The sequence below is a fragment of the Cervus canadensis genome, chromosome 3 (genome assembly GCF_019320065.1).
Source record: "Cervus canadensis isolate Bull #8, Minnesota chromosome 3, ASM1932006v1, whole genome shotgun sequence".
Lineage (NCBI taxonomy): Eukaryota > Metazoa > Chordata > Mammalia > Artiodactyla > Cervidae > Cervus > Cervus canadensis.
In genome coordinates, this window is record NC_057388.1 from 81918877 (window position 1) to 81944982 (window position 26106).

At 40.1% G+C, this 26106-nt stretch overlaps 1 protein-coding gene across 3 annotated transcripts in view; it reads right to left on the reverse strand.

Annotated features, from left to right (window-relative positions):
* Nucleotides 1-26106, reverse strand: part of AASS (aminoadipate-semialdehyde synthase) — a 73326-nt gene that overhangs the window by 3706 nt on the left and 43514 nt on the right. For all 3 annotated transcript variants that reach the window (XM_043463573.1, XM_043463575.1, XM_043463572.1), the window contains exons 14-23: nt 24984-25105; nt 24672-24798; nt 20223-20333; nt 20021-20129; nt 17242-17382; nt 7597-7764; nt 4094-4189; nt 2062-2177; nt 1314-1402; nt 610-786 (exon numbers count right to left, since the gene is read on the reverse strand). In XM_043463573.1, coding sequence (XP_043319508.1) covers nt 610-786; nt 1314-1402; nt 2062-2177; nt 4094-4189; nt 7597-7764; nt 17242-17382; nt 20021-20129; nt 20223-20333; nt 24672-24798; nt 24984-25105 — 1256 coding nt within the window. The remainder of the gene's footprint in view (nt 1-609; nt 787-1313; nt 1403-2061; nt 2178-4093; nt 4190-7596; nt 7765-17241; nt 17383-20020; nt 20130-20222; nt 20334-24671; nt 24799-24983; nt 25106-26106) is intronic.

The following is a 26106-nucleotide window of genomic DNA, read 5'->3' on the forward strand; positions in this document are numbered from 1 at the left end:
GAAAGCATATATGTCCTTAAAGAAAGTTGAAATTTGAATTCTTTTAGCTCAAAACATAGTGAGCATTGATAGTATGTTGAGATATGAGGATTAATAAAACATGGCTTATATTTTTGAAGATCTGGAAGTGACTACCCTCTGCTATTTCAGTGTTACCACTCCCAAAATACAAAAAAGAAAAAAAAAAAAGGAAAGGAAAGAAAAGAAGGCAATTAATATTCCCTGGGGACCCCTTCTATGTGGTAGGAGGTTTATGTATTATTTCACTTCAGTGTTATACAACCCTATGAATTAGTGATGACAATTTCCCCACTTTACAGACGAAGGAACTCTGATGCAGAGATTCTAAGTAACTGGCATTCCATCACTCAGCCATCTTGGGGCTTACTTGGAACAGAAATCAGGTCTAACTCCAAAGCCCATGTTTTTTACTCATCACAGGGTGATCTCCCAGTCAGCCAGAACTTGGGTCTTCTGAACTGGCTCACTTTTAGTGAAACCAGTGTCATACTGAAGACTAATTATTTGATTAGTCTTGATGTCATCCAGGTGTTGAATGACTTGGAGATAATATGGAGACAGACTTGGTCCTTCAACGAAAGAACTTACCATCAAGTAACATCTTGGCTGCCATGGCAGTGGGTAACCCCACGGTTTTAGCCATGGCTGAGAAACCATTGACATCACCATAAACCACAAGATCAATAGTTTTATTTTCTAAATGTCCAGAAGGATGTCTGATTCCAAAGCTGTCTCTCATCACAATCATATCTTTCTCTCCAGGACCTTAAAATTAATAAATATACATTTGACAATGTCATTATCATTACAACTCCAATACTGTATTTCATCCCCCTGCTCCTCCCCTTCTGCTTTCAAGTTTTCCTTCCTATTATGTGTATCCTTAAATAATTAGATATACTGCTTTGTAGCCCAAAGGACAAATTAAAAATTCAAGGAAACGATAACTCTGACCAGATTCCTCTGTCCAGACTGGTCTCACTGTAACCCCGTTACAGACATGAGCGTACTGCTGGAGAGGCCATCCTCTCTCTTCCCCAGAATGCTGCCTCAGCACTCCCTTAATGTGTCAGAAATTAAAAGCAAAACGAATAATGGTTCCCTTGGCCGTATTTTCAAGTTCACTCTTACTTGGTAGTTTTCTTATTCTTCCCTCTGGAGAAACAGCCCTAGTGCTCTTTCCCTCACATCATGTTTGCCCATTCCCACTGTGTAACTCCTGCCCTCCAATCTAATTCACTGGCTCTTAAGATCCTTCTTCTGGAATGTTCGGCTCATAGCCCATGGCCTACCATAGGAAAGCTTCACAGCCAGATGCTTGGAGAGGGCATCCACGAGAGACTCGGCCTGAGGGACTTGTTCATCCCCGAGTAGGCCCAACCTGCGAAGAATAAGAGATGGCTGCGTTAATTCCAAGTCCTACATATATGCTCACTTGGGAAGCAGAAGGGAACACTCATTGGATTTCATCTTGAAAGGGCAGAATCGTAAGAGGACAGCTCAAGTTATAGGACTCCCAAGTTACTGTAAAATAATAACAGCAATGTTTCCACCTTTAGAATCATCCCCAGACCCTCCCACGAGTGCTGCCTGGAGCCAGACCAGACACACGGTCAGTGCACACTCTTGCCAAGCTTCTCCTGAGATTAACTTATAGGTTGCTTGTCCCATGTGAAGGGACCAGCAGAATGTGTCACGACCAGGTGAATAAGTATTTTAAAGTAGTTAAAGAAGAGTGGGAGAATCTCCTACAGGAGAGAAAAAAATGCCCCACCTTTCTCGAAAACTGAGTAGTGATGTTTCTCAAAAATAAGTATTTCCCAAGTTATAATTGCCATTGAATTCCTCTCTCTACCTACTTTTTAATCCCCATATGAACATAGTATGTGGTAATCTCTCTACAACGGGCCAACTTTAGAGCAGCAAATTCATCAAAGACAATGTGAAATGTCTGTTCCTATCTTGACCTTTCTTTGACTAGAAAGAACTAAGTGATCATTGATCCAGTATTTTACTCTAGGTTGACTGGTGCGTGCCTACCATTCGAGAGCCTCCAGCTGGGTTGTGTCTCCTCCTAGTTTCTTAAAGACAGCTTCCTTAAGCACATCACATTTGGAAGAGGATGAAATCCCAACTAGATCACAGAGGAGTTCTTTCTGGTTAGAAAAACAAAGATACAACTTCTAAGTTCCAAATAAAATAAAAAAATAAGTTTAGAGATTATCCTAGGAAGACACTGGACCTCAAATTTTAAATTAGAGATAATTAAAAACAGTAAATTGTGGTGCACACATGTGCATACACATGTCTGCAAACCACATCAATAAATGCATGGTATTTTAGAATGATATTTCAGCGATAAAAATGAGTCATAACACCAAATCAACACCAAAAGAGTAATATCATATTTACGATCAGTTTGCCTGCCTTTGCAGATCCTCTTCATCACCTTTCACCCATTATCCCTTGCCCTCCAGAAGTCTAGGATTTGGTATTCTTGTTTTGGCCAGGATAGAGTGGAAGGATCTTTGCTGTGGTTGCTAGTTCAGGAAATGAGGGAGATTGTGCAGATAATAAAATCTCAAAGGAAGAACAGTTAAACGGTGGTCATAGCTTTTTCCACTTTCTAAACAAGACTTTCTCCAGGCTCTGCTCTGGATTAAAAATCAACAAGCTTGCTCGGCAAAGGAAGGAGAAGATGGGACAGATGGGGAGATTGGAGATATATATATATATATACATACACACACACACACACTATATATACACTACTGTGTGTAAAATATACCGAGCAGGAAGGTGCTCTGTGATGACCTGGGTGGGGGGATGGGGGTTGGTAGGGAGGGACAACAGGGAGAGGATATATGTATATGCGTAGCTGATTTACTTTGCTGTGCAGCAGAAACTAACACAACACTATAAGGCAATTATCCTCCAATTAAAAATCAAAATCTTCCCACAAAGAGGAAAAAAAAAAAAAAACTAGTTCACAGACCAAATTGAGCTCACCACCCGGTTTTGTAAATAAAAACTTTTATTGAAACATAGTCACGCTCATTTTTTTATGAGCAGTCTGAACTGAGTAGTCTGACAGAGACCATGTGACCCATAAAAGCCTAAAAAAGTTACAGTCTGGTCTTTTATCAAAAAAACAGTTTGCCAGCCCCTGTTCTAGACTGTAGCTGCCAAGATAAGGGGACCAGCCCCAAGAATGCTTGTACCAACCTTCCCAGTCAAATTGCCTCAATATCAGATTCATTCCATGGATGTTTATTCACTTCTGTTCAACAAGTTAATTTATAAAAGCTGAAACTTGGATTGAAAAAACTCTCATATATACAAAAAATGAGAATTTAAAAGCAACCAGCTAACAGGAATACCACAGCTTCACTGGAAAACTTATGGGATTAGCAGTACAGATTCTTATCTCCTTGGAACAGATTTCTGGCATCTCTATTGAAATATGGGCATGTTAATTTAAATTGGATGACCAGTTGGTAACAAACTAATTCTTGGCAGTTAGTGGAAGTTTTATTTTCCATGCAGTTCCAAGTCTCCAAAGTCCCTTCTAACCCTGAGACTCTAGGATTTAAATGCAATACAGATATGTACATAAACTCAGGACTTAAAAACTCAAATTCCTCATGGTTACAAATGGTCAAATGAAAGGCCTAATTCGGGCATTGGGAATCAGTTCTGTAATACCACCAGGAGTTCTCCTGCCTTCCCAGGTTCAGGAGGCCCTAGTTTAACTCTTGTCAGTGAGGCCAGCACTTAGACAAGCGACAGAGCCCAGAGCCCAACGCAGAGGGCAAGCCCATCTCTGCTCAGGGCTGAGGGGGCAATCAAGTGGTACAAGTTGCTACAGGAAATAGGCCCCATGGGTCAGCCTCCACGTCCCCTCCATCTCCCAAAACAGTGAAGGGAAAGGGGGCTTTGGGACTAGGACTTAACTTCTGCACATAAACCATAGGATGGGTTCTTTGCTGGTCAAAACCCAGGTTCAAACCTGACCATTTCAGAGGGCATTTCTGAAGAGCAGCAGCCAAGGTGTAATTCCAGAGTCACTCACCCAGGTGAGCGGATTGGCATCAGGTCGAAGGGCAGGAAACGCATCTCTGTTTATGAGACCCAATTTCACAAATCCACTCAAAGCTTTGGCATACCCCTGTAACAAGAATTGGTAAGCAACACATGAAAATGTCTTTAAAATTGTTTTTTAATTCTTTTGAAAAGAAGAATCTATCTTCATAATTCATTTCAAAAACAGGCAAAAGATAGCCATTTGTATGCTAGCATTGATGCAGCCACCCTTTGGTTCAAACCAAAACCAGTAGTGTAAAAACCATTCCACTGGTTTACTTAAGAGAACTTGTGAAACAAGGTCTTTACTTTTTCTAGGTAAAATGTGAGTGGTGCTTTTTTGCAAATTTCCTCTTGTGTTACACATTCAAGTCAGCAGAATTATATTTAACAGAACAGTTGTTCTCTCTTTTTAATGGAAGAAGGAGCAGGTAAGAACATCCCCCAAAGCAGAAAATACATTCCACTCATTGAGTCATTATTCTAATGCAAATAAGGAGCAGGGGAAAAGGTAGGAGTTTGAAATTTCTAAAATGTCACCACTGATAAAAATTCCTCATGGGTCTTTCATTCTTGTAGGACAGGCCAAAGTTCTAGGCATGAAACCCATGCCAATACACCCCTCCAGCCTGACCCACTAATGATCTTCTCCACCACTCACATTCCCTAAATAAGCCGCTGGGCTCTTCCAGAGACATGGGCCTTGGTGCACACTGGGCCTGTGCCTGGAATGTGGTAACACCTCTTTCTCACCTATGAAATGTTTGCTCCTAAGACCCAGTTCAGCGCATCTGAACTTACTGCTAGGTAAGTGGGCACTCCCTTCTGCTCTGGATTCCTGCAGTATTTTGTGCATACCTCTACAGTGGCACTTAACACAAACTGTAATTCATTGTCTATTCAGCTGCTCAACTGTAAGCACAGAAAGTGTGTGTGTCCTTCATCCCCATGCCCTCAGCCCATCATCCATCATCCAGTATGCTAAAAAAACAAAAACAAATGGCAGGATGCATGGATTCTGAATGATAATAAAGCGAAGGAAGATCATAATGTATGTTCTCTTGTGAGCAAATCATGGTGGGAGGAGGGGGGAATGAGAAAGTCAAAATAAGGGGCTTTAAAGCCACCGCAGTTAGAGAGAAACAGAGAGAGAGAGAATAGAAGGATGAGGAGGAAGAGAAGAAGAGGAGGAAGAAGAGAAAGGCAGGATGTTATTTCAGAAAGCAATAAAATTATTAAGATATAGTTTCTGTCGCCACTGGATATTTCACCATTTAATGTGTGGATTTTCACATTTCTGAAAAGCTGTACTACTCAAACTGTTCAAAGGTTACTAATTAAAGAATTCACATTCATTTGCTCTAACCCAATGTAAATATAGTTCAAAGAGGAGAAACAAAAAAGCAGTAACTCCAGCTTGGTTCTAGGACCTGATAAATACTGGAGCACTTTTCTGCCAAAATCTCAGATACTGAGACATTTCTGAGCTATTTCTCAATCTCAGAAATATATTTTTATGGTGACCTCTTGAGATGAATTTATTATGTATATTCATTTATCGGTAAGTCCGTAGCAAATTGCTGTGCTTAGGGCTGAGGCCACAGAGATGAAATATGCAGGGCCCACCCATGAAGACACTGCAGTCCAGGAGAAGGGTCAGATAAGACCAATGAATGAGGCCTGGTCCATGGAGAGCAAAACCACGACCACTACAGTGGGCCGTCACAGCTCTGGGAGCACAGGAGGAGAACTCACATAGATGTGGGGGAGGGGAGTCAAGGAGAGGAGTTAAGATCCCATGAGAAGGTGATGTTAAGCTGGGTCTAGAAGGACTCATGTGATAAGCAGGTGCAGGGAAAAAGTCAAAGTCTCCCGATCACACTTGGGTGACAGGGTCTCATCTCGAACACTGGAAAGAACATTCTGGCTACCTGAAGGGTTACTGACATTGCTCAGGGTGGTGGCCCTCATGGATATGAACCCTGTGACATCTTTCATTCTCTCAGGTTTGGTGGGATGGTTCTCACCCCTACACATTCTTGAGAGCTTTAGTAAATTCTTAAATCTTCTAAAATCCTCTATTTTGGGGTCTATACATTTGGCCAGAGATTATACTTAAAGTTATCAGAAAGTCCTAACTCCTGAATCCCCTGAAAAAAATAGTCCCTACTTACTGTCTTAGAACAAGAAGAAAACAGAATCAAGAATCTGCCAGATCTGGGGAGGGCATGACTTCAATTCCCACTAGAATTTGTCCTGTGCCTAAAGGCTTATGAAACATCCATGGTTCTTCTGTCTACTTAAGATGTTATCACTGACAATTCATTTAGTTCCCAGACAGTGAGGAAATCACATTCATGAGAGCACAGGAACCAGGAACTCTCACAGGGCAGTGAGATCTGAAATCAGATCCCTAATTTTTAGAGATCTATGTATTTTAGGTATATGCTGGTTGTAGAGGGTTGAATACACACCCTTCATAATTCATGGCCACTCAGGACCTCAAAGACTTCATGTGAATCTTTGCAAATGTAATTAGTTAAGGATCTCAGTATTTAGGGTGGGTCCTAAATACAGTGACTGGTGTCCTGGCAAAAAGAGGACAGGACACAGTGACATAAGCAAGAGAAGATGATATGAAGATGGAGGCAGAGATGGGACCAATACGTCTACAAGTTAAAGAGACCAAGAACTGCCTGCAATCACTGGAGGTGAGGTGACAGTGGCAAGAGAAGGTCTCTCCCTCAAAACCTCCAGAAGACACAAACCCTGCACACACTCTGCTGAGAGGGTACATTTCTGTTGTTAAAACTTTCATAGTAATTTGTTATAACAGCCCTAGGAAACCATTATACTGATTGTCGTAATCTGGTCACACTTGTAACTATTCCTCTGTGATTCAAAAATGTGTACTGGACATTCATATTTATGGTCCTAGTATCTACACTCTATTTTGTGGTAAAAAAAAAAAAAAAAATTTAAGATTTGCTTTGGGGAAGGTGACACTGACTACATGATCAGCTCTGGGGATGAAAAACAGGGGCCAAAGCTGACTGGCTCCTTTTTTCACACGGATCTCAGGGGCCCACGAGATAAAAACTCTACTTTTGACTGTGAAGATGTAGTTTTTCATTCTCACTGGATTTGAACCTAAGATCCTGCTACCATCCTGCCATTCTGTGAGACAGGGGACACAACCAAAGCTTGAAGGAAGGGCTGAGAGGTGAAGAGAAACCAAGTCCCTGTGAGGTCACTGGACCCCCAAACCTGAGTGCACCTGAAGCTGGCCCTTCACCTGCCCCCACACTTCTCATGAGTCAAAGACTCCATTTTTGCTCCAGCCGTGTTATCTCCTGAAACAATCAATCAAAAGAGAAAACAGACTCCAACCCGGTTTATCATCTTAATTATTTTGATTATGAAGAAAAATTACACGCTTGCATTACTTACATCAAAACAGGCAACCTGTTCATCTCAAATAGAGCCACTTACCTTGTACCTCAGTGTCCCTCGTAATAAAGTGTGAGCAGATGGAATGCCATAAATCTCAGCGTACTTTGTACTGTCTCTGTTAGGATAACCTTCCAAATTTAAGCCAGGGAAATAATCCATGGGAGTGACTGAATCCAGAAAGGAGACACCTCCTGCAGCATTCACAACCTGGGGAACATTGAAAAGGCACCTGTGGAGTTAAAACAGTGTATTCTCTCTTTGGACTTATCTATATCTTTTGTGTAAAAAAAAAATCAGCTTTTACAAAAAAAAAAAGCAATAGATGATTTGAAAAAAATATTTTTATGGCTTCCCTGGTGGCTCAGGTGGTAAGGAATCCACCTGCAACAAGGAGACCTGGGTTCAATCCCTGGGTTGGGAAGATCCCCTGGAGGAGGGCATGCAACCCACTCCAGTATTCTTGCCTGGAGAATCCCATGGACAGAGGAGCCTGGAGGGTTACACAGTCCATGGGGTCGCAAAGAGTCAGACACGGCTGAGGAACTAACACTCACCCTGGTCAACATCCCCTGTTCAACCTGTTCCACTAATAACTGAATTCACAAGGCCATTGTTCCCCCCAGCTTTAAAATCTGACTTAAAGCATTTCGTTTTTTACTAAGATCTTGTTTCTGATTTCTCCTCGCCCCTGGATAAGATGACACTGAATTATGTCCCCTAGAGTTCTGTTTTTAAATAGGCAGCACGCGGTAAGAACAGATACTCAAGGTGACTTCTGTGTTCACATAGAAATACCATATTCTCTGTTCTTTCGTTTCACTCCCATCCCCCTTCTTGAATGCTGCATCAGGTACCATTCACATCCATCCACACCTGGCATTTACAGAGCACTTGCTATGTGTGTGCCAGGATGGCACCTGGGAATAGGACAGTGATGAATAAGACTCAGCTCCTGCCTCCATGCACTCCTTTCTTCACTGAACAAACCTTTACTTAATGTCCATCAAGATCCGGGAACAGCACTAGAGCAGCAATAAGACGCTCACAGCCAAGACCAGTCAACCAGCCTGTGGATGCTGGGAAAGGGAGTGGGGGAGACGCCCTCTCATAAGGACAATGCAATGAACACACAGTGAGACTCCAAAAAATAAATAAATAAAAATGCTACCTCCTGATCTTCCTGCTGGTGAGAAACTACAACACTAATCCCAATCTCTTCTGGTGTCTCAGGAACCCTCTTTCCTACATCTCTCCCTGCATTACACACAATCAAGATGCAGTGAAGTATTTTTTTTTCCCTTTCATCTTGAATAAGGGGCTAAACTCTTCTTTCAACTTGTGAGGCAGGAGATCATCCCTGAGGTCATGGAAAACATTCTGGAGTAATACAATCAGGGCTGAGCATCCTGGTGGAACTAGACTCGGTCCCGCTCCCACCCCTTGGAAACAATTTCTGACCACATCTGAGAGCTTCACAAAACAACACTATTCAAGGGAGCTGGTAATGGGCCTTCAGATGGAGTCTGCGGAATTTGCTCAAAGGAGCCTTTGGCTAAACTTAATGCTTCATGAGGTTTATTTGTAGGGAGGTTTGACGTGTATCTTGGTATGAAAGGGGAAACAGAAACATATGTATATAGAACTGAAGTCCCAGGAGGAAATGGGCAGTGCTGACCTCAGAGTCAGGCCTGGTGGGGTCTCTGCAGTCAAAGGCTCACTTTTGGGGACTTCCCTGGTGGTCCTGTAGTTAAGACTCTGCCCTGCCAATTCAGGGGGCAAGGGTTTGATCCCTGGTTGGGGAACTAAGGTTACATGCCATGAGGCATGGCTGTAAAAAAAAAAAAAAAAAAATAGCCTCACTTTAAAGAGCATCAAGCACCATCAAAAATTCCAAGACAGAGAACCTAAAGGAAGTGAGGAGTGCTTTTAGTTTAATTTTCTTGTGAAACTCTTCTGAACTTCACAGTAAACAGTTCCCAAATGCACTTTTCTTTAAAGCAAAATTCTTCCATCAGGACTCTTAAATTTTTTAAAAGTCTAATAAATAGGCAAATGTTAACTTTTAGAGTCTTCCCACCTATCTCTCTTCTACAACCTATGGCAATTTTAAAATTTGGTTTACATATTTGAAGTTTAGGGATTTTTTTTTTTGTTTTGTTTTTGTTTTTGTTTTTGTTTTTTTTATTCTTTGAATCAGCCATGGATTTACATGTATTCCCAATCCCGATCCCCACTCCCACCTCCCTCTCCACCCGATTCCTCTGGGTCTTCCCAGTGCACCAGGCCGGAGCACTTGTCTCATGCATCCCACCTGGGCTGGTGATCTGTTTCACCATAGATAGTATACATGCTGTTCTTTTGAAATATCCCACCCTCACATTCTCCCACAGAGTTCAAAAGTCTGTTCTGTATTTCTGTGTCTCTTTTTCTGTTTTGCATATAGGGTTATCGTTATCACCTTTCTAAATTCCATATATATGTGTTAGTATGCTGTAATGTTCTTTATCTTTCTGGCTTACTTCACTCTGTATAATGGGCTCCAGCTTCATCCATCTCATTAGGACTGGTTCAAATGAATTCTTTTTAATGGCTGAGTAATATTCCATGGTGTATATGTACCACAGCTTCCTTATCCATTCATCTGCTGATGGGCATCTAGGTTGCTTCCATGTCCTGGCTATTATAAACAGTGCTGCGATGAACATTGGGGTGCACGTGTCTCTTTCAGATCTGGTTTCCTCAGTGTGTATGCCCAGAAGTGGGATTGCTGGGTCATATGGCAGTTCTATTTCCAGTTTTTTAAGAAATCTCCACACTGTTTTCCAAAGTTTAGGGATTTTTAAGAAAAAGTCAATAAAGAGCACTATATTCCAGCACTGTACTAGCCAGAAATAAATCAGCTGGTTCCTAAGTCCGTCATGAGATCCTTATATGGAAAATAGGGAAATATAAGCTGGATGGTAATGATCCATTTAGTGACTGAAATGGACAACTGGACCCCAACATTACTGGGTAGTTTGGTATCAATTCAGAGTTGTATTTCTAGTGACCTACCATGGGATTCATTCAGAAGCCCTGTCCTGTATGACTTGGACAAGAAAGAAAGACATACTTTTCTATTTGGCAGAGAATATGCATTTTTTTCTGACTCGACAACAATTACATCCAAGATCCACTTCCAGCAGAGACACTGGCTCATTACTCACTGCTGGTGTGGGCTGCTCTAAGTGCCAGCATTCCCCATGTGTCACCCACACTGACATGTCTCCCAGCCACCAAGGACCACTGACAATAAGCTTGACTGCTAACCCAACAATACATTTAACACAAGCAGTACACAGACAAGCATTTAGGCAGGGCCCACTGTGTGCCAGGTGCCTTATATACATAACCTTCAATCCACACAATAACCCATTTTTCAGAGGTGAAAACTGAGGCTGAGACAGTCACTCAGAGGCAGATTTAAACACAGGTCTATTTGAGTTTCTTTCCATGCAAAGATGGGTACAATAAAGGACAGAAATGGTATGAACCTAACAGAAGCATAAGATATTAAGAGGTGGCAAGAATACACAGAACGATACAACAAAGATCTTCATGACCCAGACAACCACGAAGATGTGATCATTCGCCTAGAGCCAGACATCCTGGAATGCGAAGTCAAGTGGGCCTTAGGAAACATCACTAAGAACAAAGCTAGTGGAGGTGATGAAATTCCAGTTGAGAGATTTCAAATTCTAAAAGATGATGTTGTGAAAGTGCTGCACTCAACATGCCAGCAAATTTGGAAAACTCAGCAGTGGCCACAGGACTGGAAAAGGTCAGTTTTCATTCCAATCCCAAAGAAAGGCAATGCCAAAGAATGTTCAAATTACCACACAATTGCAATCATCTCACACGCTAGCAAAGTAATGCTCAAAATTCTCCAAGCTAGGCTTCAACAGTACTTGAACTGTGAACTTCCAGATGTTCAAGCTGGATTTAGAAAAGGCAGAGGAATCAGAGATCAAATTGCTAGCATCCTTTGGATCATTGGAAAAGCGAGAGAATTCCAGAAAAAATCTACTTCTGCTTTATTGACTATGCCAGAGCCTTTGACTGTGTGGGTCAAAACAAACTGTGGAAAATTTTTAAAGAGATGAGAATATGAGACCACCTGACTTGCCTCCTGAGAAATCTGTATATGAAGGTCAGAAAGCAACAGTTAGAACTGGATGTGGAACAACAGACTGGTTCCAAATCAGGAAAGGAGTACTTCAAGGCTTATATTGTCACCCTGCTTATTTAACTCACATGCAGAGTACATCATGTGAAATGCCAGGCTGGATGAAGCACAAACTGGAATCAAGATTGCCAGTAGAAATATCAATAACCTCAGCTATGTAGAGGACACCACCCTTATGGCAGAAAGCGAAGAAGAACCAAACAGTCTCTTGATGAAAGTGAAAGAGAGTGAAAAAGCTGACTTAAAACTCAACATTCAAAAAACTAAGATCATGGCATCTGGTCCCATCACTTCATGGCAAGTAGATGGGGAAATAATGGAAAAAGTGACAGACTTTATTTTGGGGGGCTCCAAAATCACTGCAGATGATGACTGCAGCCATGAAATTAAAAGACACTTGTTGCTTGGAAGAAAATCTATGACCAACTTAGATAGCATTATTAAAAAGCAGAGACATTACTTTGCCAACAAAGTAGTCGTTGGCTATGGTTTTTCCAGTAGTCATGTATGGGTGTGACAGTTGGACTATAAAGAAAGCTGAGTGCTGAAAAATTGATGCTTTTGAATTGTGGTGTTGGAGAAGACTCTTAAGAGTCCCTTGGACTGCAAGGAGATCCAGCCAGTCCATTCTAAAGGAAACCAGTCCTGAATATTCATTGGAAGGACCGATGCTGAAGCTGAAACTCCAATCCTTTGGCTACCTGATGTGAAGAACTGACTCATTGGAAAAGACTCTGATGCTGGGGAAGACTGAAGGCAGGAGGAGAAGGGGATAACAAAGGATGAGATGGTTGGATGGCATCACCGACTCAATGGTAAACTCCAGGAGTTGGTGATGGACAGCGAAGCCTGGCGTGCTGCAGTCCATGGGGTCCCAAAGGGTCGGATATGACTGAGCGACTGAACTAAACCGAAGTATTTGAATCCAACATCCGTGTTCTTTCTACTATACCATTTGTTGCTATTATTTAGTCACTAAATTGTGTCCATCTCTTTTGTGACCTCATGCACTATAGCCCACCAGGCTCCTCTGTCCATGGAATTCTCCAGACAAGAAACTGGAGTGGCAAGGTTTCCATTTCCTTCTCCAGGGCATCTTCCTGACCCAGAGATTAAATCCACATCTCCTGCATTGGCAGATGGATTCTTTACCACTGAGGGATTCTATAGGGATTCTATACCCCTACTATACCATACTGTCCCCTTAATGGTGCTCATTTGTGGATCAGTGTTTTGAGAAGGATATTGATGAATGAGGCACAGCATTCCCGATCATGCCACCAGTGATGCACCTGAAAATTGCATTAAGAATGGCTGCAGGCAGTGGAGAGCAGCAACTACAAAGGGGAGGTTGGGTGCTGAAGTCAAGGGAGTGGCAAGCAATAGAAACAAAGGCAGAAAACCCATCTTGAAGCTGTGTTTGAAGAAAAACACAATCCTTACTCATATAGTATGTGTTTTGTTTGTGAGTGACTTGGGAGAGGAGGCTGAAGGAGATGGTGGCAAAGCTCTGCCACATCACCCCCAGATGCCATCAACGACCCACCACCCATGGAGGGAAGACACCTCAGAGGAGACACAATCACTGTCTCCAAACATGTGCAAGGAAATCAGATGTGTTGGAAACAGGATTAGAAGTTAGAAGTGAGCAATAGTACCAGTAATAGAGCTCGTGGTCCTACATCCTTGCAGTAATTTCCAGTGAGAAACATCCTAAATCCTAGGCTTCTGCCTGAGTTGCTGGAAAAGTTTAAGGTTTTGATTTCAAGCAGAAGCCAGAGAAGTCACTTCACTCTGCCGTGATGATTCGGTGAATTACGTAAGGCCTGCTCCAAGGCAGAAGGTGATGGTGACAGAGAGGATGAAGGGACAAGAGAGGCTTTAAGAAGTCTAACAATCCAGGTTAGGAGATAGACTGATGCACTTGAATCGGTGAGTGAATAATACAGCATCCAGAAAGTTCTTACACACAGACAATCAAAGTGTGGGAGTTCAGACAAGAGAATAGTGAACAGGGGCTGGAGTGGTCAGGACAAGCTGCAGTCACAAGAGGAGACCTTGAGAAAAGTATCATTTTAGCAAAGAAAAGAAAGGCATAGTGTTTTCTCTTGGTGTCCTCCACAGTGTCAGGGAGATGCAAAAAGCACTCCTCTTACAAAAGGAGTTCAGGATGAAAGTGAAAAACTTCAAATTCAACAAATACAACTTCTACTGCCTGAAAACAACCTCTTGCTTTCCCTGAGTTCTCAACACCACTTATTTCTTTATGCAGCTAATACTTGCTGGGGACTTAAGACATGCCTGATAGTCTGTTGTTAAGCAGAGTATAATCTATATGACCTCACAGAATCCGACTGCAAGAACCCTGCAAGGCTGGTGTGCTTATGCTTATCTTCAGGCAGCGAACCCCAAGCTCAGAGAGGTGAAATGATGGCTCGAATACTGCCCAACCAGCAATGGCAGAGCTAGAGCACCATGCCAGGCCCCCTGGCATCAGGCTCCCTGCTCTTTCTGTTGCACACATTGCTGTCCACTGACCTTCTCCTTGCTATAATCTTTATCTGGCCATATAATCTTTATATGGCCTCCTGATAACAAGCATTTTGCACAACTGTAGCAAGAATTCTTCCTGCATTCATATGTAAGTTTATACCAAGCATGGGTCAGTCTCTGATCCACACAACAGAAGGTGGAAGGGGCTGTTGACACCCAACAGGAGATCGGCAGTGGTGTAGAAAAGGATGTGTGCCTGGTAGAACCTCAGACTGGGGCCCAAACCTTCATGATTTGTAGACCTGGAGAACTAGATGGAACCTTAGTGCCCACCATCAGGACACTGATGCCCAGTTGACCTTTACAACTGCATAGTCTTTGGTGACACTCAGAGATGTCAGCACTTGGACCAGAACCCAGGGGGGTCCTGTTTCATATCCTGAAACATGTGAATGTGTCTTTCCAGAAACAAGGTAAAGTGTCCTGCTTGCTCTGTCGTGTTTTAAGTTCAGCTCTGGTCCTCTGGTCATTAAATCAGCTCACCTCAATTTCAGCTGCACATTAGAATCATTTGGGAGGTTTTTAAAGATCCCCAAGTCCAGGCAAATCAGGATCTCTGGGGAATGTAGCCCAGACATCTGTATTTTTAAAGTGCCTTGGCAATTCCAGTGTGTAGGCAAGGCTGGGAGCCACACTCATCATAGGTACAGAACCTAGCGGCTGATAATAACATTCACCCTAAGAAATTCTTTCAATTTACTCCTCTTTTTATAGGAAATACATTTAGACCACAGATACACTGAGAACTTTTAATACTGCTGCCAGAATAATCTTTTTGAGACCCATGTCTGACCACATAATTTATCAGTCCCTGTAGAGGTAGGACGAGCATGAGAAGAGTGAGGTGCTTGGGGCACAAAACATAAAGAGGAACCCTTGGTTCAGTTACATTTGTTCCTCAGTGTGAGTCTTTCCTTACAGTCACGAGCATAAACTATCAAAGCAGATCAATGTGATCTGGACACTGGCAATCCCTGGTGGCTCAGATGGTAAAGAATCCACTTGCAATGCAGGAGACCTGGGTTCGATCCCTGGGTTGGGAAGATCCCCTGGAGAAGGGAATGGCTACCCACTCCAGTATTCTGGCCTGGAGAACTCCATGGACAGAGGAGCCTGGGGAGCTTCAATCCATGCCAGGCTACAGTCCACAGGGTCACAAAGAGTTGGGCACAACTGAGCAACTTTCACTAGTGCCAATTGCCATCTCTAACTGAGGCTGAGTTAGCTCAGCTTCTTATGCCTATTTCTCTCTTGGAAACCTTATCAGTTCAGTTGCTCAGTCGTGTCCGACCCTTTGTGACCCCATGAACTGCAGCACGCCAGGCCTCCCTGTCCATCACCAACTCCCGGAGTTTACCAAACTCATGTCCATTGAGTCGGTGATGCCATCTAACCATCTCATCTTCTGTCGTCCCCTCCTCCTCCTGCCTTCAATCTTTCCCCGCATCAGCGTCTTTTCAAATGAGTCAGCTCTTCGCATCAGGTGGTCGAAATATTGGAGTTTCAACTTCAACATCAATCCTTCCAATGAACACTCAGGACTGATTTCCTTTAGAATGGACTGGTTGGATCTTCTTGCAGTCCAAGGCACTCTCAAGAGTCTTCTCCAACACCACAATTCAAAAGCATCAATTCGTCGGCACTCAGCTTTCTTTATAGCCCAACTCTCACATCCATAAATGACTACTGGAAAAACCATAGCCTTGACTAGGCGGACCTTTGTTGACAAAGTAATGTCTCTGCTTTTTAATATGCTGTCTAGGTTGGTCATAACTTTCCTTCCAAGGAGTAAGCATCTATTAATTTAATGGCTGCAATCACCATCTGCAGTGATTTTGGAGCCCTAAAAAATAAAGTCAGCCACTGTTTCCACTGTTTCCCCATCTATTTGCCATGAAGTGATGGGACCAGATGCCATGATCTTAGTTTTCTGAATGTTGAGCTTTAAGCCAACTTCAGTATTCAGTATTTAAGCCACTTCAGTATTCTTGCCTTGAGAACCCCATGAACAGTATGAAAAGGAAACCATACAGCGTTGTTGTAAGAATCCGATGAAATTGACACTCAGCACAGTCATGAGTGGCAGTGTCTCTGCCAGGCTGGCACCTTCTTAACCCTCAAAGCTGAGTACATCTCTTCCTGCTAATTTTCCTCTCCCCAATCTCCTCATCAAAATCAAGTCAATTACTCTTTCATCTGCATCACTGTGACATGTTAGCATACTTTGGAATTTCTCTCATTGAATTATACCAATTTTTCCAATGTCTGCCTTTCCTGCCATGAAGCTATCTGGTAAAAGAGGGGGTAAAAAGGCTTAGACCTGGATTTGAATCCCAGCTGAATGGCTGTGAATGTTCTCTTTGAGCCACAGTTTCCTTATAGTAAAATGATGAAAACAATACTAAACTCAGAGAGCTCTTAGACGTTCTGCCACGCAGCAGCTGGGAAAGAAATGTTATTTTCTTTCCCTCACCCACCAAATTCTCCATCCCAAGAGCCACCCCATTTCAGTCATGAGTTCTCTGAGATCAGGAACTTCATTCAGCATGATAACCTTTAGTGCCTTGGCCCAAGTCTAGCACATAACAGGGACTCAGTAAACATCTGTTATGCTGAAATAAATTACAAGATGACCAGTAGATACACATGCAGAGAAGCCGAGTGTTTAAACTGCAGAAACAACTTGCAAGAAGGCAAAGAGGAAGGAATGAGCTTTGCTGGGGATGGTGAGGAGAGCACTGAATAGAACAGAAAATACACACTGGGAAACACCGCAGGAGGAGGGGATGGCAGACAGGCAGCACAGCCGGCAACAAAGGACCTTGGAATCAGGGGGAAAGATTTTGGATTTTCTTAGGCAGGTATTCTGGGTTTGTATCTCTAAAGCTTTGATGACCCTCCTTCACCTTTCCATTGAGCAGGTAGGTAGCGGGCTGCATTATGTTCATCAGAACGCCCACTGGACTCCAGCTAAATTTGTATCTCAAAGGATTGTCTGAATATTCAGGAGCTGGAAGGCCACCGCAGTAGGAAACATATGATTCAATCTGTAAAATAAAGAATCAATAATAAGATAGAATAATCTATCCAAATAATTAAGTACAATGACACAAATAAAGTAAACTTGTTAAGAGTTTCTCCTTTCTTAAAGTTACAAAGGCTTTCAAAAATACATCCTTGAAGCCAAACACCACTTAAGTCCATTATATTTATATATATATATATATATATATATATATATATATATATTTTTTTTTTAATCCTCTAGATACTGTGACTAACATTTTGTTCCATTAAAACTCCAACTGTTAGTTCAATTCTGCTTGATTATTGCCTCCTTTTAATTCAAATTATATATTTGATTATAATTTGGTTCGGTTCAGTTCAGTTCAGTCGCTCAGTCGTGTCCAACTCTTTGCGACCCCATGAATCACAGCGCACCAGGCCTCCCTGTCCATCACCAACTCCCAGAGTCTACCCAAACCCATGGCCATCGAGTCGGTAATGCCATCCAGGCATCTCATCCTCTGTCATCCCCTTCTCCTCCTGCCCCCAATCCCTCCCAGCATCAGGGTCTTTTCCATATGTGCATAATTATTCATACTGATTAATATGTTAATATAAAATATTGTTAATTGTATGATACAGTTTAATTAGAATCTATATTTGATTACATACATATATAATCTATTTTAGGTTATATAATCTGATTCATCACACTTTATGTCCAATAGCTCTTTCTTATGTCTAAAAGATACTTTATATACCAACAGATGATAATATTATAAATAATTTTTCTCACTTTTAAAAGTCAAACCATACTACAGCATTTTCAAAGCAGTCTAAAGATCAAAAAACAAAATATTTTTTGCTGCAATTTATGTCAAAGAGTATTCTGCTGATGTTTTCCTTTAGAAGTTTCATGGTTTCTGGTCTTACACTTTAGGTCTGTAGTCTATTTTGGATGAAGTAGCAGTCTAAGTCTTTTATCAAACCAAAATATTATAGTAGCAACTATTTCTCTAAAAATTTATGCTAAGACTTGGACTCTTTTTAACCACACAATATATCTGCAGTTTCAAAATTATACTTGAAATTTCTGGTCATTGTATGAGTCAGAATGTAGCAGCTTTTTCTCGAAATAGACTAAAGACTGAAGTGTGAAACCAGAAACCATGAAACTCCTAAAGGAAACAGGCAGAATACTCTTTGACACAAATTAGAGCAGTATATATATATTTTTGGATCCCTCTCCCAGTGCAAAGGAAATAAAAGCAAAATAAACAAATGAGACCTAATTAAAATTTAAAGCTTTTGCACCGCAGAGAAAACCATTGACAAAGCAAATGACAACCTACTGAATGGGAGAAAATATTTGTAAATGATATGACTAATAACATGTTAATACTTAAAATACATAAACAGCTCATTGAACCCAACATCAAAAAAACAAACAACCTGATTTGAAAAAGGGCAGAAGGCCTGAACAGGCATTTTTCCAAAGAGGAAATGCAGATGGCCAACAGGCACATGGAAATATGGTCAACATTGCTAATCATCAGGGAAATGCAAATTAAATCACAATGAGAAATATCACCTCACACATGTCAGAGTAACTATCATCAATAAGAACACAAACAGCAAACGTTGGAGAGGATATGAAGAAAAGGGAACTGTATACACTATTGGTGGGAAAGTATATTGGTACAGCTGCTATGGAAAACAGCATGGATGTTTCTCAAAAAGCTAAAAATAGAATTACCATATTATATACCATATATATCATTCCTGGGTATATATCTGAAAAAAGAATTAATTTAAAAAGATGCATGCATCCCAATGTTCATCACAGCATTATTTATAGTTGCCAAGATATGGAAGCACCTAAGTGTCCATCAACAGATGAATGGATAAAGAAGATGGGGTATAAGTATACAATGGAATACTACTCAGCCATAAAAATAATTAAGTCTTGCCATTTGCAAGAACATGGATGGACTTGTAGGGTATTATGCTAAGTGAAATAAGCAGACAGAGAAAGACTGCATGATATCACTTATCTGTGGAATCTAAAAGAACTAGCAAATATAACAAAAAAGAAGCAGAGTCACAGATAAAGAAAACAAACTAGTGGTTACCAGTGGGGAAAGGGAAGCAGGGAGGTGCAATAGAGGGGAAGGGTATTAAGAGATACAAACTATTATGTATAAATAATACATATCACTGTTTATTGGATCACCATTGGTTTCATAATGTAAATACTATATATTGAACAAAATAATGTCATATTTTTTATTACCATAGTTCATGTTACTAGTGGGGCCTTCAGGGGCTTAGAGATTTTTTTGGTTAACATTCAGTGCAAAAGTACTGGATGGTGTATAACTCTAAAGTTGAGTTTTAAGGGATTCCTAATATGTGTACTATCTTTTTATCTGAAGTAATAAATAAACTATGATCTTGAAAGTGCCTGAAAAAAATAATTAAAATAAAATAAGCTATAAGGAAATATTGTACAACACAGGGAATATAGTCAACATTTTATAATAACTATAAATGGACTATAACCTTTAAAAAATATAGCAGTTTCTTTAATCAAAATTGTAGAAAGATTATTTCCATACACAAAAATCTAGACCTCTTAATAATTTCCTAAATGAACCTTTGGGTGTCAGTTGGGCTCACCGTGGCTCCCACTTCTTTGGCCTTATCTATTGTTTCCATTGCCAACATATGATCAAGACCAGGGTCCAATCCCAATTCGCCAATGACTGTGATGCCAGCATCTTCCACACTAAAAGAGGTAGAAGTAGAAAGAAGGAAACTTTGGATAGAAAATTTTAAAACTTCCATGGAGCTGCTTTGCTGAAAACTGACTGAAACTCACCTCTTTTCTAATTCTTTTAGCGCTGGGGTGATGTAGCTTGCAGTGATCATGTTAACTTTGCTTGCGATGCACGCCTTGGCCACAAGAGGATGCAATACATAAGGCAACAAGCTTAAAAACAGGGAGAAACTCATCAGAAACTTTTTCAACTCTCCTTCCAATGCACCTTGAACGGCACTAAAGTGAAGACATCATACTGATAATTCTCTCAGAGATGATCAATTACTCCTTGAAGATTATAGAATAAATTCATCCTGTTATCATATTTAAAACTCTCCACAATATGATCTTCAGTTCACCTTTCCATTTTTCCTCCCTGTATCTCCTTTATAAACTATAGAAGCTATTATAATTCTCCATTCACAGCCTTTACTTTTCCATTTCTGAACCTTTACTTTCACTATATCTTCCTCTTAAAATTGTCCCTCACCTGCCCACCCCCATCCAGGTCACACCTTCCTTAAAGAACAGTCTGAAAAGGTACATCCTCCAGGAACCGTTCCCAGATTTTCCCAAATCCAGATCTTCCTCTGTATGTACTCAGCTATCCCTTTATAATATTTAATGGAATTTATTTTACTTATCCTTATATTTCTATGATTTTCTGTCTTGAGTTCCCTAGTAAAAGAAAAGGTTGCTATTCTTTTTACCTCCAAGCCTTCCAAACGGCTGTCATTATAAGTCAAGTTGATCCATATGTTACATTAAAAAGGAGAGCCTAGGCAAGGCCAGAGGAGGAAATGAGTTTTAATGGTATCGATTGTTGTGAAAGCTATTGAAACAGCTAGAAGTTTATGCATGCGTGCTACATTGCTTCAGTCGGGTCCGACTCCTTGCAACGCTATGGACTGTAGCCCACCAGGCTCCTCTCTCCGTGGGATTCTCCAGGCAAGAATGCTGGAGAATGATGTTTGGCAGAAATCAACAAAATTCTGTAAAGCAATTATCCTTCAATTTGAAACATACATAAATTTTTTAAAAAAAGAATGCTGGAGTGGGTTTCCATGCCCTCCTTCAGGGGATCTTCCCCACCCAGGGATCAAACCCACATCTCTTATGTCTCCTGCATTGGCAGGTGGGTTCTTACCTAAGAAGGCCTAAAAGTCTGTATGGTGAACAAAAACTGAAAATGTACTCAAAACTCAACTTTAAGTTTTCTAAGCATCTCGCTTGGATGTTTTACGTTGGTGCTGGGACTACACAATCACAAAAAAATGAATTTCCACAAATATTGATATATATTAGTATATTCATATTCTATCCCAGGACTAATAAGCATCCTATCAGTCACATAACAATAAGTTCTACTAGCTTATTACCTATTTGGTAAAGCTATCTATGCAGTATAATGAAAATATAAATACCAACCGATAAACATTATTATAGTGTATCACTGTACTTGTTACGTTCACCCTGTTTACTTCAGATTTTCTCTATTTCACATAAAACCAAACAATAAAATCACCTCTCAGGCACTCATCTCTCCTCAGGTTAACAGAACAGAGAACTGTTACTTAGATTTATTACCACGCAGAACAGAGTTATGTACGTATCTTGCCAATGACAATATGAAACTCTTTATCTCTGTATTTCAGTTTTTTTAATCAAAAATAATTGTTACTGAATATAGTAGCCCTTCAAAAGCCAGTGTACCAAATATTTGCAAAACTCTTTGTTGGAAAAGTATTAACAGAAAATATTCCATGGCATCATCTTAAAGGTTAAGTGAAGATTTTTTTGATCACATTCTTCACGATGAAAACTTGCTGATCAAAATTTTATCAAGATCTAATAATATTTTTTAAATTTTGGCATTATCAGCATTAATCTAAAAATATGCTGAGAACTAGAATGATAGGACTTTGACTGGTGGTGCCTATATTAGACAAAGGGATTAGAACTCATAATTCATTGTGTATGTAAGAGAGCATCTATTCACCAGCACATAACTCAATCCAAATAGTTGGAAATGTCACTTGTGCAAACATAGACAAAATATAAATCTAATTCTCAAAGTAATAAACTCAATTACGACTTTGCATCAGCTCATTAAAAACTAAAATTGCAAAATAAGACCATAAGAATTTGACATACTATTACAAAATCTTGTGAAACATTCTCCATTTTACTTTGATAGCCCCTAACATTGTGTTTATATCAAAACATTCTTTCTCCAAATTAAAAAATAAAAAGTTATTTAAGAAACACTACAGGATAACAATGTTTAAATAAAAAGTTATTTAAGAAACACTACAGGATAACAATATTTAACAGCATTTCCACTATTGAGCATAGAAACTCAATCAACTAAGAAAAATTAAATATATAACAGATTTTGCTAATGTTAAATCTTATTAAAGGTCACAAGTTCAATGAATTTTAAAATTTATACCTATTATTAGTTTATTGTCTGTGTCCATAATTTTGTCATATTTTGCTTCCAATTTTGTTCAAAATGTGTTTTATTATGTTGTTTTCTTTTTTTAATCAAACAACAATTTTATATTTAGGTACCTATGTGTGGCAAAACAAATTCTCTTTGTTTTATCAGTAGGCTACAATATTCCATTTTGAATAAGGGCTTGCTTTCATAATCATATCCTGACAGACAAGGTCTATTGATTATTAATACATTTTTATTGAAAAATAACTAATGCATATTAAATTTTTATAAATTGAATCATGTTTTTGAGTGTTCAAAGTGATCCTATATGAAGAGATAATGTGAAAGTTCCACTTAGAATTACCTTCAATTGTGTCTGTTTTCCAAGCACCACTATCTTTTTTAAGGAGGACATCATAGAACTTCTCCCAAAGATATCATTTGGGTTGGAACTATGAAGGTGATATAATTATGAAAGAGCAACTTAAGTTCCTTCTGTCTTCTAGGAAAAAAATATATTCTAGGAATAAACAGTTTATTCTCATCACTTTGGTAATTTCAAAATGAAGTATCTAGTATCACGTAGCCCTATATCTAGAAGTTAGATCTGCATTTGTAATCAGTTCAGTTCAGTTGCTCAGTCGTGTCTGACTCTTTGCGACCCCATGAACCACAGCACGCCAGGCCTCCCTGTCCATCACCAACTCCCGGGGTCTACTCAAACTCATGTCCATCAAGTCGGTGATGCCATCCAGCCATCTCATCCTCTGTCATCCCCTTCTCCTCCTGCCCCCAATCCCTCCCAGCATCAGGGTCTTTTCCAATGAGTCAACTCTCTACATGAGGTGGCCAAAGTACTAGAGTTTCAGCTTCAGCATCAATCCTTCCAACGAACACCCAGGACTGATCTCCTCTAGGATGAACCGGTTGGATCTCCTTGCAGTCAAAGGGACTCTCAAGAGTCTTCTCCAACATCATAGTTCAAAAGCATCAATTTTTCGGCGCTCAGCTTTCTTCACAGAACAACTCTCACATCCACACATGACCACTGGAAAAACCATAGCCTTGACTAGACAGACCTTTGTTGGCAAAGTAATGTCTCTGCTTTTTAATATGCTATCCAGGTTGGTCATAGCTTTCCTTCCAAGGAGTAAGCGTCTTTTAATTTCATGGCTGCAACCACCATCTGCAGTGATTTTGGAGCCCCAAAAAATAAAGTCTGATGCTGTTTCTGCTGTTTCCCCATCTATTTCCCATGCATTTGTATTAGATAGTAATAAATGATATATTTCAAGGTCTGTTTCTCCATTAAGGCTAAAAATGGTCATAGGGCTAAAGAATCTACTCACTCTCATTTAAGCTTTATAAGTCCAAAGGTTAAAATAGCCACCAAAATACGAGTCATGAGTGCCTCATGACCCAGCAATTCCACTTCTAGGTAAATATCCAACAGAAATGCATATATATGGTAACCAAAAGACAAGGACTAATTTGTTCATAGCAGCACAATTCATAATAGCCAAATGCTGGGAACAACCTAAATATCCATCACTAGTCAAATGGATGATAATAGTATATTCACATAATGGAACATTACGCAGCAAAGAGAATAAACTACAAGACAACACCACAAAGGACTGTCAATACTGAATGAAAGAAGGCAGCCACAAATGGGAACGCACTGAAAGATTTTGACTGTACAGAATGAAAACTAGCAGAAATGAATCTCTGTGTTAGAAGCCAGGAGAGTGCTTACCCTTGAAGGATGGGACTAGTAATAAATAGAGGCACAAGGAGAGCTTCTTGGCTGCTATTATGTTCTGTTTCTGATGTGAGTGATGGTTACATGCTGTGTTCACTTTGTGAAAATTCACTCAACTACCTAGCTCTGATTTATGCACTTTCCCAGATGCACACTTCAATTTAAAAGTTTACTGAGCGAAGAGAAAAGGAGAGGAGAGAGGAGGAAAGGATAGAGGGAGAAGGGGAAAGGAGAAGACAGAAGAAGAGAGAAACTAAGAAATAACAACAAAACATACGTCAATCATTTCTTGCTACATACTAACCTGATGACAAGATCCTGTGTTGCCACCAAGGAGCTCAACTTCTCTTCTTGTTTACCAACGTGCAGGCTAACAGGATTAATATTATATTTCTTGCCTAATTGTTCAGTTTGATTCTTCATGTCAGAACCTGTTTCAGGAATTAAAAAGTCCAAGCTTTAGATTTCCCATCATTAATCAGAGAGTAAAACACACTTTAACATCTCCAAAAATAATTTTTTGAAGTTTAGAAACAAGACGGTAATTTAAAATTCACAGAGTAATGATGTTTTGAAATCAGTTTTACTTCTTCTTTAAAAATCGGGGCTTATTTACCTACTGTTATTTCAATACTGTCATCTCTCGACAGGTATTCCAATACAGGCTCAGATACGTAACCAGATCCAAGAACCAAGACCTTTTTCTTGGTGCCCATTGAAAGTGACTGAGCACGTTCCCTATAAATAAAAGGCGGGGAGAAAATATTAACAAAAAAACTTTTAAATAAAACATCGCTGTCCCCAAACCAAACTAAAACTTAGAGTGTGAAGCAATCATTTCCCCCAACATTTCTTACAATAAGAATCTCACCAGGAGTTCCAATACCAACATTTTACATCAATTATTTTATATCCCATATAATGAACAATAGATCCAGACATCTTTGATGTGTATGAATTCCCAGTACCACTAGTGAGGTACAGGTTCTGGACCAATGCCTGGCTGTTCACAGCTGAGTCACTTGGTCTCATACTTTATCCTTCCAGGGGAGGACATTGATTCAAAATCATGCTAGGGGCCTTTTATCAGAAACCTATTTACTCCTCACAACAATCTGAGAATACTACAATCTGAGCAAGAGGTTTTTATCCATATTAGTCACAGTCTTGTGATTTATCTTTCGGGTCACTTGAAACCAGTGAAAACCATGATTTTGTTTCTCTCTCTTTTTTTTTTCCCCAAACTCTAAACTTTTTCTTTTGTATTGGGGTATAGACAATTAACAATGTTGTGATAGTTTCAGGTGAACAATGAAGAAACTCAGCTATAGGTATACATGTATCCATTCTCCCCCAAATCCTTCTCCCATCCAGGCTGGCACATAACATTGAGCAGAGTTCCATGTACTTAACAATAGGTCCTTGTTGCTTATCCATTTTGAATATATCAATGTGTACATGACCTTCCCAAATTCCCTAACTATCCTTTCCCTTTGGGAAACTGTAAGTTCATTTTCTAAGTCTGTGAGTCTCTTTCTAAAACCATAATCTTGAAATCACAAATGCTATGGGTTAAATGTAGAAACCTAAGATGAGTCACTAGGCAGAACCCTAATTCTTGAATTTCTCTGTGGTTGGAATTTGTACTTGCCTGACAGTTAATGATTTGTCTTTCCTACAAACTCTGACCTCCAAGATAGTGATTTAGTCTTCTCCATCTTTATAAGCCCACTATTGCT